At 55.8% G+C, this 12,771-nt stretch overlaps 1 protein-coding gene across 4 annotated transcripts; it reads left to right on the forward strand.

The window, feature by feature from the left end:
* Positions 1–212: 212 nt before the first annotated feature.
* On the forward strand, positions 213–12,418 carry CASC3 (CASC3 exon junction complex subunit). Of its 4 annotated transcripts, none has more exons than XM_075117115.1 (14): positions 214–513; positions 1,716–1,743; positions 2,099–2,136; positions 3,892–4,050; positions 4,137–4,288; positions 4,722–4,898; positions 5,146–5,840; positions 7,621–7,685; positions 7,943–8,057; positions 8,668–8,766; positions 9,512–9,726; positions 10,914–11,036; positions 11,185–11,261; positions 11,958–12,418. In XM_075117115.1, exons 1-13 carry the CDS (start codon positions 250–252, stop codon positions 11,218–11,220), a joined length of 2,166 nt encoding a protein of 721 aa, XP_074973216.1. In that variant the 5' UTR covers positions 214–249; the 3' UTR covers positions 11,221–11,261; positions 11,958–12,418. The 4 variants fall into 4 exon arrangements, with proteins under 4 accessions (XP_074973219.1, XP_074973216.1, XP_074973217.1 ...); XM_075117116.1 differs by having other exon boundaries at positions 11,198–11,261; XM_075117118.1 differs by lacking the exon at positions 11,185–11,261 and having other exon boundaries at positions 213–513.
* The last annotated feature ends 353 nt before the right edge of the window (positions 12,419–12,771 follow it).

Below are 12,771 nucleotides of genomic sequence, written 5' to 3' on the forward strand. Positions count from 1 at the left end.
GCGCGGCTGTGAGCCCCCCCGCATGACGTCATTTCCGCCGCCGTGACGCCACCGGCGCCGTGACGTCGCCCGGCGCTCGCCTGCCCCCTGCCGGGCACAGAGGCGGGCGGGGAGCGGGGGAAGGAGCGGCCCCCTCGCTGCCGCAAGGGCCGCCGGGACGGCGGCGGTGCCCGTGCCGCGGGGGCCGCCGGGAGGTGTAGTCCGTCCCGTGGTGCTCCGCGCCGCCGCCCGCCCCCGCGGCTGCCCAAGATGGCGGACCGGCGGCGGCAGCGCGCCTCGCAGGACAGCGAGGACGACTCGGACTCGGCCGCCTCCGACAGCGCCGATTCGGCCGCCAGCGCCGCCCGATCCCGCTCGGGATCCGGCTCCGGCTCCGGTTCGGGATCCGGTTCCCCCCGTCCGTCGCACCGCCCGCCGCGGGGCGCCGCCGGGGCCCTCAGCGCTGGGCCGCGGGGCCGCGGGGCCGAGAGCGCCGCCGGGGGGGCGGCCAAAAGCGCGCCCGAGTCCGAGTGTGTGAGTACGGGGAGGGGGGAAAGGGGACGGGGGTGCTGGGGGGGGGAACTGGGGGAACGTGGGGCGGTTGGGGGGCTCGGAGTGGGGGGGTGGTTGGGAGTTGGTGGGACGGAGGGGTGCGAGGGGGCTGAGGGAGCACCAGGCTGGGTATTTGAGGGGGACTCCCTCCGCCAGGCGGAACATTTGCGGGGGGGCCCACCTGGGGGGAAACCCACACACACACCAGGCGCGGGATTTGGGGGACATCCCCCCCACCCTGCCCCATGTGTGCGGGGCAGAGCTGGGTTCTGCAGCCCCCCAGCACCAGGCAGGGGGGTCCCGTCGTCCCCGCAGCGGGTCGCAGGTGGGCAGGTTGGCTGCCCGGTCAGGCCTCTTCCGATCTCGATGAGCTCTGACCAAGCCGTCTTCTAAGTGAGGGCATTAAAAACCTCTTACAGCAAGTTCGTGGTGCTGCTCTCCCCCACCTCTGCGGGGCAGTTCTCCTCCTCTGGCGTGTAACAGCTGGGTGCGATTTTTGTCCTGTTGTGGGTTTATAGCGCTGGTTATTTCCAGTTCTTCTCGAATCCCAGCGTATCTCTGCTCGGTTGTTTTGGTGTTAGATTTTATCTCCTTTGTGCGTTGGCTGGTTTTATTTTCGATCTGAGGTGATTGTTTTTACTACACGGTTCAATCAGTCTGTTCTTTTACTAGAAACTTGTCTCGATCTCATTCTGCTTCATCCAGCATCTTCTCTCAGGCACGGGATTGTGTTTCTGTCACTGGAGTCTCACAGATGTCGGCCTGAGCTCGGTCCTGCTCAGCATCTTCTCATTATTCCTGGGCTCCTGCTTTAAGTAATCCTCTTGTCCTTTCCCGAGTTGGCTGTCTGTCTCTCTGTTATCAAGGGAGGGGAGCCTGGCTTGTCTGTCAGTGTGGCTCCTTCCCCTCTGAAGACCCCCAGCAATTCACACAGTTTGTGCTTTTTTTCTTGAGCTGCCTTCCCCCAGCACAGCTTGCTTTAGGAGGACCTTAGAGAAAGGTACCGGGAGCCCTGAATTTGTTTCTTTTTTCCTTGGTCACTGAAGCTGAACTTCCAAGAGCAGATGCAATAGGACTGGGGCCAACTCTTGTTGTAATCGTGTCTGGGATCGTAGGTAGGGTGCCGCAGGGACACGGCTGCTGACCTTCCCCTCCATTAACACACCTTTCCTCTCTCTCTGCAGGAAAGCGAGGATGGCATTGAAGGAGATGGTGAGTAATGACTTTCTTGGGCGCTGCAAGTTCGGTCTGCGTGCAAAAAGTAAAAACTGGATAAAATGCCTTTTCCAATAGTCCCGCGGTTGTTGTCATCCCAAATGTTACCTTGTAATAGTAGGAAAACACGGGGTGCAGGGACAGTGTGCCCCCAACTCGCCCTTGCTTCCTCCTGCGTGAGCTAGCAATGGTATTCGTCAGGGAAGCTTTGGTGCTGGCCTCTGACTTCCCCTTGGTGGGACTGTGCAGCGCGTGTTTGCCAGCGGTCGCCCACAGCGCGGCGTGCTGTGCTCGGAGAGAAGCTGTGTCTCTGTCCCCACCCTGACACCAAACTCCTTTTTCTCCCCCGCAGCTGTACTCTCAGATTACGAAAGCGCAGAAGACACTGAGGTAAGAGGAATCTCTGTCCTGGTGCTTAAAGGGTTCTGCTGAACGACTGCATCGTGCATAATTTTAGCACAAAACCCAGTTTGTGTCCTTCATTCTCTTACACTGACCCCGTCGGCAGCGATTGCCTTTGTCTCAAGATCCCAGCTCCTGTGCTTTGCACCAGCTGGGCAGAGACCCGGAGCGAGCTGCGCTGCAGCGTGGTCGTTGTCGCTGCAGAGGAAAGCGGTCTCGCCCGGCCTGAGCCCCCTCACCGGGCAGTTCTCTCACGTACAGGCCACGGCGCTGGGCCGCTGGTGCTGGACCCAGCCCTGTGGAGAAGCTGCCTGCGCGGCTGCGAGGTGGATGTAGGGCCAGTATGTACGGGGGGGAAAAGCCACCTGCTTCCTCAGATGTTGGATACTGGGAGCGGGATTTGTTATGGCCAAGAAGGGTGTGGAAGGAAGTGTAGGGTGCTGGTTGCATTTTAATTAGTTGAAATTAATAACTAAGTGCCGGGTTGGAAGCATCCCAGGCAGCATCCCTGTCTTCTGCATAGAGCAGCTGGAGGGGTAATGCGCGATGCAAGTGCTGGCAGCTCTGTGCTGGGGCTGTGCTGGGAAAATCCTGCCCCGTGTGCCCTGAGACCCCCTGCCCGTGCCTGGGAGGTGGCCTGGGCAGCAGCCTGGTGCTGTAGCCATCCCTGGATTTTTAGTTCAGAACTGTAAGTTTTAACATCTTGAGGAGGTTTGGCGAAATTCTGGTTTCTAATAATTACAATTAAGGTTTTCTAGTGAAAACCCTTCTCTTGAGACAACTGTTTTGGGGGTCTTGAGGGGGGCAGCAGTTAGAGAAAACACAAAACAACAAGGCAGATGAAATCGAAGCTCATGAGGACTGTGCAGTTGTGAGTTCATCTTTGCCGTTAGTGAGGAAGGAGCACGGCGGGATGTAGAGGCGGCACGTGGAGGGTAAGGGCCGGCTCCCCGTGTTCACTGTGCAGCAGCCCCTCAAACCTGGAAACCTGCGCAGAGGCTCCCCGGAGGCTGGTGCACGCGGAAGCAGAGCAGCGCTGGTGCGCGCTGGGCTGTTGGAGCAGCGGGGGTATTGCATCACTGACATGCCAGGATGACTCTGTTCCTGTGCCTAAAAATAATGCCACGTCTGGGTTTCCCCAACGTAAACAAAAGGAGCAGTTGATGTGCAAATACACTGTGTTGAAAGAGAAAAATAGAGCAGTCTTTTTGTTAATCACGCAGAGCTATTTTTAGTGTCAGTTCCAGCCTAGGCAAGGCTTGCAGGCTCCTGGAGGGTGAAGTGAGGTCACGCTCCTGCGAGCAGAGTGCTCAGAGTGAGTCAGCTGAGTAACTCCAGGGAATTTGGAAACGCGGCGCTGGCTGGATCCGGGCCCTTGGTGTGGGAAGAAAGGGACGGTCTGAGGGCCCTTGTTTGCTGGTCTCCCTGGCTTGCATGAGCCCTTTCCTTTTGGAGCAGTGAGAGGCTGTGGCTTTGGCGGGGAGTTGGTCCCAGCTCTGTTCTAGAAAGCCTGACTGTTGGATCTGATGTCGCTGGTGGAGTGAGGTGTTGGGTTTAGTCTTTACTTGTTCTGTAAAAATACGGGGATAGGAAGTACCTTGAGAGCTAATCCTCTGCTTTGAAAGGGTCAGGTCTCTAACAGCTGGAACAGGGATCTAACTGCAGATCTGGGGACTTGTGTGGGGAGATTCCTGGGGAACCGGTTGCTAAAGGTGCGTGCTTGAGTAACTGGGGCTCTTTCAGGCAGAGGAAGAGGATTACAGCGAGGAAGAAAGTGCCAAAGTGGAACTGAAACAGGATAGTAATGATTCCTGTGAGTCAGCAGCAAAAGCAGGGAAAGGGGATGAGAAACCTGACTCCAAAGGTGCTGTAACTGGTGAGAGGCAAAGCGGGGATGGGCAGGTAGGTGTTAAACATGCGCTCTCTGGGCCGTGCGGGGCTTCTCGCAGAGGGACTGCTGCAGTGGTAAGAGCTGTCTGGTTTGACAGGAGAGCACTGAACCTGTTGAGAATAAAGTCGGGAAAAAAGTTCCCAAGCACCTGGACGACGATGAGGATCGGAAGAACCCGGCTTACATCCCGCGCAAAGGGCTCTTCTTTGAGCACGACCTCCGAGGGCAGACGCAGGAGGAGGAGGTCAGGTATGTGAGCATACCCCACGTGTCTGCCTCTCTCTGGGAGGGTGAGGCCAACTCCCAGGCCAGCGTTTGGCAGCACGGCTCCTTGCTTCGGTGTGCAGCACTGGGAAGGCATCAGCAAGGAGGGTTTGTGCTTCAGTGTCTTGCCAGGACATCTTGGCTGTTTGTTTTGAAGGAGAGGCTGAGGGTATTGCAAAAAAAACCCACACAGAAGCCTTCTTGCCAATGAGCAGTGGCCCTTCTTGCTGCTTTTCAGAAGTAGCAGTGGGTAGACCAGCAGCTGCTGGGTGGGAAGGGTGGGAGGAAGAAGAGACGCTCCCTCCTGTGCCCACCCTGCCCTAGGAACACTCCGTCTCTGTGTGTGGGGCTGCTTGAAGCTGCCCCATCTCCTTGGCTTTGCAAGAACCTCTTGGTCCTCCCTGTGTAACTGTTTCAGGCCAAAGGGTCGTCAGCGGAAGCTGTGGAAGGACGAGGGCCGGTGGGAGCACGACAAATTCCGGGAGGACGAGCAGGCCCCCAAGACCAGGCAGGAGCTGATCGCGCTCTATGGCTATGACATCAGGTCAGCTCACAACCCCGACGACATCAAGCCGAGGCGGATGCGCAAGCCAAGGTGAGCAGCAAAGTCAAACCAGAGCGTGGCTTATCCCAGAGGGAGACCTCAGCCTTTGTGCCAGGCGCTTCAAATGACAGGTCTGAAGGCCTGAAGGGGGAAAGCCCTGTTGTTGGCTTTGGCCCCAGGGTGGGATGCTGGTCCTGGGAATTCTGCACGCTGCGTACAGGAGAGGGGTTCCCTGGCACAGCAGTACATCTCACCCAGGGGTTTCTTTCCAGTCGTTTGCACTATTTTTCTCCTTCAGGTTTGGGAGTCCTCCTCAGCGAGACCCAAACTGGTCCAACGAGAGGCCAAATAAGCCCCCAAGGCACCAAGGTGCAGACAGCACTTCAGCTCCCCCCCGAACCTTCACCAACAGGAGCTCTGCAGGCACAGGGAGGATGCCCCCACCGAGGAACTACCCGAGGATGGGGGGCTACAAAGAGACCCGTCCAAGCTACCGAGCTTCGGAAGCAAACGTCCAGCATCTGTCTCGTAATGGCGAGCAAGTGAAACAGGAGAGCAACTATCGAGCAAAGCGTGCAGAGCAAACCCCACCAAGAGACAAGTCACCCGAGATGGAAGCGGCACATGTCCACGGCAGCCCGGTGAAGGAGGAGGTTGCTTTGGAAAACCAAGCCACGGCTGCTGATGCTGCACAGCCACCGCCAGACAGACCAATTGAAAAGAAGTCTTATTCCCGGGCAAGAAGGACCAGAATCAAAGCTGGGGATGCAGGGAAGCTGGCAGATGAAGTGCCCGCTTCAGAAGGGCTGACTCCTGTGCCTCCAAAACCTGTGCAAGCCGAGACGTCCCCCCCACCAGCCAAGAGCAGTAACTGGGAGTCACCGGTAGAATCCAGCTTGGATGGACTTGAGCAAGAGATGACCCAAATGAATCTCACTGAGCAGAACTGGACTCCGGGGCAGTCGCAGTTCATACAGCCCCGGGAGCTGAGGGGTAAGTGGGTGCAGCCTGTTGGTTTTTCCACTGCAGCCGCAGCCAAATGCAATTCTGCATTCGCGTACTCGGTCAGAGCTGAATCGGCTCTGCCTTAGTCCAGCCTCAGCGTAGGTGTGTGATGGAAGTGCATGCTGTTAAGAAGGTGCAGCGGAGATGGTTGGAGGGGACAAAACAGAACAGAAAAAGGAGAAATTAAACATTCTGGTGCAGGTTAATTGAATTCAGGCCAGGAAGGATATAAAGCTAGATCCTTTCCCTCTCTCTGCCTTGTTTTGTGTTGAGAATGGGGAAGGTTCAGTGAAGCCAAAGGCCCGTGTGTGGAACAGGCAGCAGGGACTTCCTGCAGCGTGAATCACGGTGAGAGCAGCTGCTGCAGCAGGGATCAGAGTTCAGCAGATAAGGAGTGTTGTGCTCGGTTGGCAGGTGAGGGTAAGGAATAATGAGGCTCCTGTAATGTCCTGCTCAGGAACAGGAGAGAACTTTCCTCTGTTTATCAGCTTCTTTCCTGGCGTTGAGATTTGGTTGCCACTAGCTAACACCTGACTTGGATTGGCAAATGCATTTGTGCCTGGTAGGAGGAAGCTGCTCTGTTGGCAGCAGCAGGCAGGGGGGCTGAGGGAGGGATATGTGGCAGAGTTACCCCCGTGTGAGTTCTAGTTGAGCGTCCATGCGAGAGGTCATTCAGGTATAATTATCTCTTTGCAGAATTAGAGACTTTTCTGGGGAGCATTAGAGTCCTTCCCGAGGGAAATAAAACTGGAGCAAGTTGAAGAAAGCAACTTGCTACTTTCATAAGCATCTCCTGAGGTTTAGGTCATGAAACCATAAGTCATCTTGCACTGATGTGACTGGTAAAATCTTTGTGTGAACAGACCCATGGTCTCGACCGTGGATGTGAGTAGACAGGCTTTAAACATGCCAGTAGAATGAGAGTTCAAAAGTGCCGTGATTTGCAGCTGAGATTATGTACTTTTAATGCTTAAAAATAAAGCATCTTAACAAATTTACCATGAGGCAGCTCTAGTCTGCAGGTAGGAGACCACTTTCTGCCTGCAGGAAGGACGTATTACTCTACTGTCGCTTTGTTTCTTCCCAGCAGAGAAGGTGGGAGTTAATTCTGGGAGACATTTGGCTAGATGAGCCATCATTGGGCCATTCTGTCTGTGCACAGCGTATGCCTGTGCGTACATTTGCAATGTCAGTGATCTGTGGGCGCTTTTCAGGTTTGTTTTGTCCACTCCTGCTCCCCTGGAATCGCCTGTGATCAGTTTGGCGTTGTGGTTTTAAATGTGCGCTGTAACTTTGTCGTTCGAATTAAAAGGAGCCCACGATAAAAGTGGTTACGCCCTGTAGAGAGTTTGAACTGCAGCTTAGCCAGTCCCACGTGGATCCTTGTTTCTATTCTGATGAGGTCCTTGTCGCCGCAGGACCAGGGCTTAGATCAGGACCTGGATTTCAAGCCGAGGATTATTATTTCTCTTTTTTTAAAGAAGATTTAAAAGGTGTTGAGCAGCGTAGATGACTGTACAGTGGCACAACAGCTTCTAATTTCTACTGAAATATTTAAAATTGTCACCTAAGAGATGAAATTGTTAGAAGAGGTTTCCCGCCATGAAAGCAAGAGCTGTGCCTCTTTGTAGTGCAACAACATCCCCAGGCTGCCGGCGCTCATACGGCCAGCGATGACAGGCGCCTCCTGGCAGCCCCCTCGGCGGGTGAGGTGGCTCTTTACTGGGACCAAATGCAAACCATAATGACCAGTTTGTTTCTTCCTCAGGTATTCCAAACCATATGCACGTGGGAACTGGGCCACCGCCTCAGTTTAACAGGATGGAGGAAATGGTAAAGCTTGTTGCATGGAGTGTGACTCTTGCTTTTGGAAGCGCGGAAGCCCGGCATTTATTTGTTTCTGGGTTGTAGTAATTAGAGGCTGCCTGTGACGCCGCGGCCTTTCCCTTTTGTGAGTGTTCGTGGTTCTTAGGGTGTGACGCAGCTGGAGGTTTGCAGGGGCTGGCGGGGAGCGGGTCGGTGCTCCCTTGCTGGAGGGAGGGCTCCTGCTCCACACGCTGACCCTCACCGATGCCTCTGGACTCTTTCAGGCGGTGCAGGGGGGCCGCGTGAAGCGCTACTCGTCGCAGCGGCAGAGACCACCGGTGCCGGAGCCTGCCCCCCCCATGCACATCAGCATCATGGAAGGGCACTACTACGACCCACGTGAGTGTTTCCCTCCTGCTCCTGAGGTTCCGTGGGTGCTCAGACCTGAGCAGCTGGAGCAGGAGTCCCCCTACTCCTGTTAGGGTCGGGCAGATCAGGGGCTTTGTCTTCCCTTTCCTTTGTTAATAGCGTCGCTGCATCATCTCGTATGAAAAGCTGCTCTGAGCCTCCCTGGTTGGTGTTTAAACCCACATAAATACAACCAGCGTTACCGCCTCCCTCCCTGTGCGCAGGCTCTCTAGGACACTGCTTTTCTTCATGAGAACTAGGATTTAAAATTAACTTGAAATCAGAGCAACATCTTTGACATTTAAGAGCGGGGAGAATTACAGAACAAGACCGAGGACAGATTGGGAATTTACTCCAGCATTTAGAGTGTTGGAGAAGAAATTCCCTGAGTATTCTCCTGCTTTGTAAAGGGGGTAGGAGGCTTTTCTGTTGCGAGTACGTATCATCTGTGAGCCTGGTAGACTGCGTGTGCCGATGGGAATGTAGCTTGCAGCACTGCATTCAAGTGCCGTAACGGTAGCTGGCTGGGGTGTGCGTGTGGCTTGCTGCAATAGAATAAAATCCAGTGGAGCTTTTCCTTACCGACTGTTGTGTGTTGCAGTACAATTCCAGGGACCAATCTACACCCACAGTGAGAACCCAGCCCCGCTGCCGCCCCAAGGGATGATCGTACAGCCAGAAATGCACCTCCCTCATCCAGGTGATGATCCAGCTCCCCAGCGGGGCACCGGGCAGCTGGTACTGACGTTGCGGTTGTGCCCTGGGGCAGCTCAGCCTGTGCTGGGGAGCAGATAATTCTGGATTTGCACAGCCTTTGTCGCTGGGGGAATCCATCTTCCCTGTTTCTACAACATGGAAGAGACCCGCTTCCCTCATGCCGTGAGGCTGGATCAATATACATTTTAAGAAAAGAAAAACAGACATTTCTGGCCCTTGCAGCCAGTGCAGGACCGCGGTGATGCGAATGTTTTGGCAGCCTCCAGCTGGATGTCTGCAGGTTCTGTGCAGACCCTCCTGGCTGAGTCGCTTCCCCTTCAGTGGGGTGCTGGCTCTGCCAGCTGTTGTGCTAGGCTGGTTCTTTAGTCCCTGCTGCTTGTAGATCACAAAAGCAGAAATGAGAACTGTTGAATTGGCATGTTCTCTCTTTTGCCCGCAAAAAACTGTTTCCTGAAGTGGATGTGCTGACCAGGGCCTTGTCTGGTTCCGGTGACTCGGGATCCTGGCATCGGGGAGGGGTCTGTGCTCCGCTGTGCTGAGAAGCGGAGGCAGGAGCTGAGATCTCGTGGCTGCAGGAAAGGCCTTTGAGCAAAGTGCTTCTCCTTCCTGCTGCAGCGGGGAAGGCGCAGCCATGCTGACCTGCTGGCATTGCAGCAGCTCCAGCCCTCTGCGGGACGCGCTGGCTTTACACGTGGCGTCACGTTCAGCTTATTTTTATCGCTTCCCAGGTTTACATCCCCACCAGACGCCAGCCCCCATGGCAAACCCTGGGCTGTACCCCCCGCCAGTCTCCATGCCGCCGGGCCAGCCCCCGCCGCAGCAGCTGCTTGCACCGACTTACTTCTCCCCTCCTGGAGTCATGAATTTTGGGAATCCTGGCTACCCCTACCCCCCAGGAGCACTACCCCCTCCGCCGCCTCCTCATCTCTATTCCAACACGCAGGTAAGCCAGCTGCGCTGCGCGTCTCCTTCCTGAGCAGGAGCCGTTGAGAGCAGATGGGGTCCTGTGGCATTTGGGTACATCCTCTGAGGTTTCCTGGGGGAGGATGTGGAGCAGCTGGGCTGCTCCGTGGTGGGAGCGTGTTGCCTGTCATCCCTCTCTCTGCTTGGGATGGGTAGCTGAAAAAGACTACTCCCATGTCTGCTCTGCCGCTACCCTGGATTTTAGGTTTAGTGGATGAAATGCCCGTACTGGTGGATCTCAGAATCTAGGTGTTCCCCTGCAGAACGGGGGAACAGCCCACCAGGCGCCTGTGAAGCACTATGCCCCCTCCCGGTCCATGCTAAGCCAAGGACACCTTGAAAATTGCTTTGGCAGTCCTTCCTGTTTGAGATGGAGGCTGGAAACTGGCTGCTGCTGTTCTTCGGCACCAGCCGGGAAGGCCTTTGGTGTGACCAGCACAGGGCTGGCTTTTCCTGCTCGATGTCCGACCTCTGAGTCCCGCAGTAGCTGCTGGGCAGCGAGGAGGCAAATCTCTGTGGGCATCGTGATGACGAACCCGACGCTCCCCGTGGCTGCTGTGCGAGCGGCACACGGCTGACACGCAGTGGCAGGCCAGAGATGTGCACACGCCCCGAGCCCTGCGACCTCCCTGACCTTCCCTGCTGCCCTGGGCTGATCCCAGCTGCCCTGGCAGGGAATCAGCCCACTTTTGGGGCAGATCCCGAGCCCGCAGGCAGCTGGAGGCAATCTAGGTGTGAAGGGGAACTGTTACCTGCCTGGTCTGCCGCTGTTGCAAAGCACAGGCGTTATATGGCAGTTGGGAAACTCTGCAGGGCAGAGGAGACCCATCTGCCACAAACTTCGCTCCGGCGTGGCTGCAGGTTGCTGCAGCCTGTGCCTGCCCACCCTGCCGAGAGCGGGGAGGCCCTGGTCAGGGTCAGGGGTGGGCGAGGGTCCTCTGGGAGTTGTAAGTGCTGCTGTTCTTCATAGCCTTGGGGAGCGCAGCACAAATGAACCCCCATCTCCTTGTGGCTGCTCCCCTTTGGTGCTAGGCGGTGGCACCTTTTCACAGCCCGGTTGCATGCTGTGAAGGCTGTCTGAGACACGTGGTGCTCTCGCAGGGGATGCAGCTTTCCACGCCCCCCACAGCGAAAAGCGCTGACCCTTCTGCTCTCTGGGGAATGCAGGCCCAGTCCCAGGTGTACGGAGGGGTCACGTACTACAACACTGTCCAGCAGCAAGTGCAGCCCAAGCCTTCTCCACCTCGAAGGACGTCCCAGCCTGTGACTATCAAGCCACCGCCTCCTGAGGTACCGTCCCCTCGGCGTGAGTGTGCGCGTGTGTGATGCTGTACTGTTGGGGTGTGCGCCGTGCTGCGGTCTCCCTCTCCCATCCAAGAAATATGTTGTTGCCAGGAAATCTTAAACTGTCTAATCTTTGACATGTCCCAAACCTCAGCTTCTCGTTGCAGGTGGTAAGCAGGGCTCCAGTTAATTTGAGTTTCTAAATACTTTAAAACTAAACCCACGTAAAAAGTAAGTCCAAAGTTGACTCTTGCTTTGTTTTTTTATTTGCTCAGGGTAGAAAACAGAACACTAGAAAGAGAGAAAAATCCAGTCCTAAGCTAGGAGGGAATGACTTTGGAAGAATAAATGTTGAGACCTTAGCAGTATGTAACTCAGGCAGCAGGCTTAAAGGCTTTCCAGATAGGAGAGCCATTTCTCTGCGCTGGGAACGGTTTTCTCGCTCCAGTGCTGTGAGCTGTGCGTGTGCGTGCACGCCAGACTGCCACGTGTGTGTTTAGTTTCCTTTTTAATACCTCGCTTAGCGTATGGGAGCTGAGCAAGCCTGAATCACGGCAAGCCCAGGCCCGGGCAGGCATGTGCCGGTTGTTTCCCTGTACGCGGGGAGGCGGCGTGCAGCATGTTAGAGGGCTGGGAAACATGCAGCGTTTGTAAATCCACTGTGAGATCATCTGATCAAGGTGCCCTTTGAAAGGCCTCATGATGGAAAAACATTTAACCAGGAGGAGAGCTTGGCTGAAGGGAGCCGCTCATGCCCAGAGCGGGCACGGAGGAAGCCGGCGGCGCGGGTGGGCGGTGGGCGCCTTGTGGCACCCAGGCGTGGAGGGTGTTTGCTCGCAGGACCCTGGTGATCAGAGCTGCAGCCCCCACGCAGCGTTTGTGCTGGGGCAGCCTAAGCCTCTGCTTCTCTTTCCTCTTCCCAACCAGGACAGCAAAGGTGAAAAGTCAAAGGAGAGGAGCAACACGTAGGGATGCGGCCAGGGGGATCCCAACGCCAGACTCGGCACCTCGGCAAGGAGGAAGCTCCTTCTTGGGAAAGGCTCCTTCCCTGGGCGTAGGTGAGGCAGCGGGATGAAATCAGCTGCACCGTCTTGTGCTCAGGGCCAGGCACCTTCCCTCTCTGGTTTTACTGGTGCCCTCCCGAAAACCATCTCGCAGCTGCTGATCTGCCCTCCTTCCCCCTCCCTCCCTGGGGCGCAGAGGTCACCGAAGAATCAACCCCCGGAGTCGGCCCTTGGCCACAAGTTCTCGCAACTTCTCTCTTTTACTAAACGTCTGCCCTTTTCCCTCTCTGTGATGTTAAACTCGACTGGCTTGATTGTGGTCTCTGTTTTTATTTAAGAAATGAACCAGCTCCCTCAGTAAAGCTGATTTGTTTCTTTTGGGTATTCTGAATTTGTTTGTCTGGCTAACCGGAACGTAACATCCCCTTGCCCCCCGTGGCGACAGCCGATAAGTTAATTCTTCATTTCAATTCTCTTTTTAAATTAGCAAGTTTATTTCTGCCGTTGTTTAAGCATAGGAAGGGCAGCTGAGCGATAGGAGTCAGTCAGGAACGCGCTGGCTGTACAGTCACCACTTAATTTAGAAGCTCCTCCCGTTTCTTTTTCCGAACAAGCCCTGTTGGTAACTTGTGTTTCTGTGAGCGTGCAAGCTCTCAGCTCGCATCTGCTGGGAGTCTGTGCGTGCGAGCACAGGGCGACCGACCCCCTTCCCCGCTGCCACGAGCGCACCTTGCAGA

The sequence above is a fragment of the Phalacrocorax aristotelis genome, chromosome 23 (assembly GCF_949628215.1).
Source record: "Phalacrocorax aristotelis chromosome 23, bGulAri2.1, whole genome shotgun sequence".
Classification (NCBI taxonomy): domain Eukaryota; kingdom Metazoa; phylum Chordata; class Aves; order Suliformes; family Phalacrocoracidae; genus Phalacrocorax; species Phalacrocorax aristotelis.

What these genes read in the sequence shown, in the direction of transcription:
- CASC3 (XM_075117118.1), top strand. Translation starts at nt 250, where the DNA reads ATGGCGGACCGGCGGCGGCAGCGCGCCTCGCAGGACAGCGAGGACGAC. An exon ending in GCGCGCCCGAGTCCGAGTGT is followed by an intron (nt 514 to 1,715) that starts GTGAGTACGGGG and finishes CTCTCTCTGCAG; the next exon opens with GAAAGCGAGGATGGCATTGA. An exon ending in TCAAGCCACCGCCTCCTGAG is followed by an intron (nt 11,037 to 11,957) that starts GTACCGTCCCCT and finishes CTTCCCAACCAG; the next exon opens with GACAGCAAAGGTGAAAAGTC.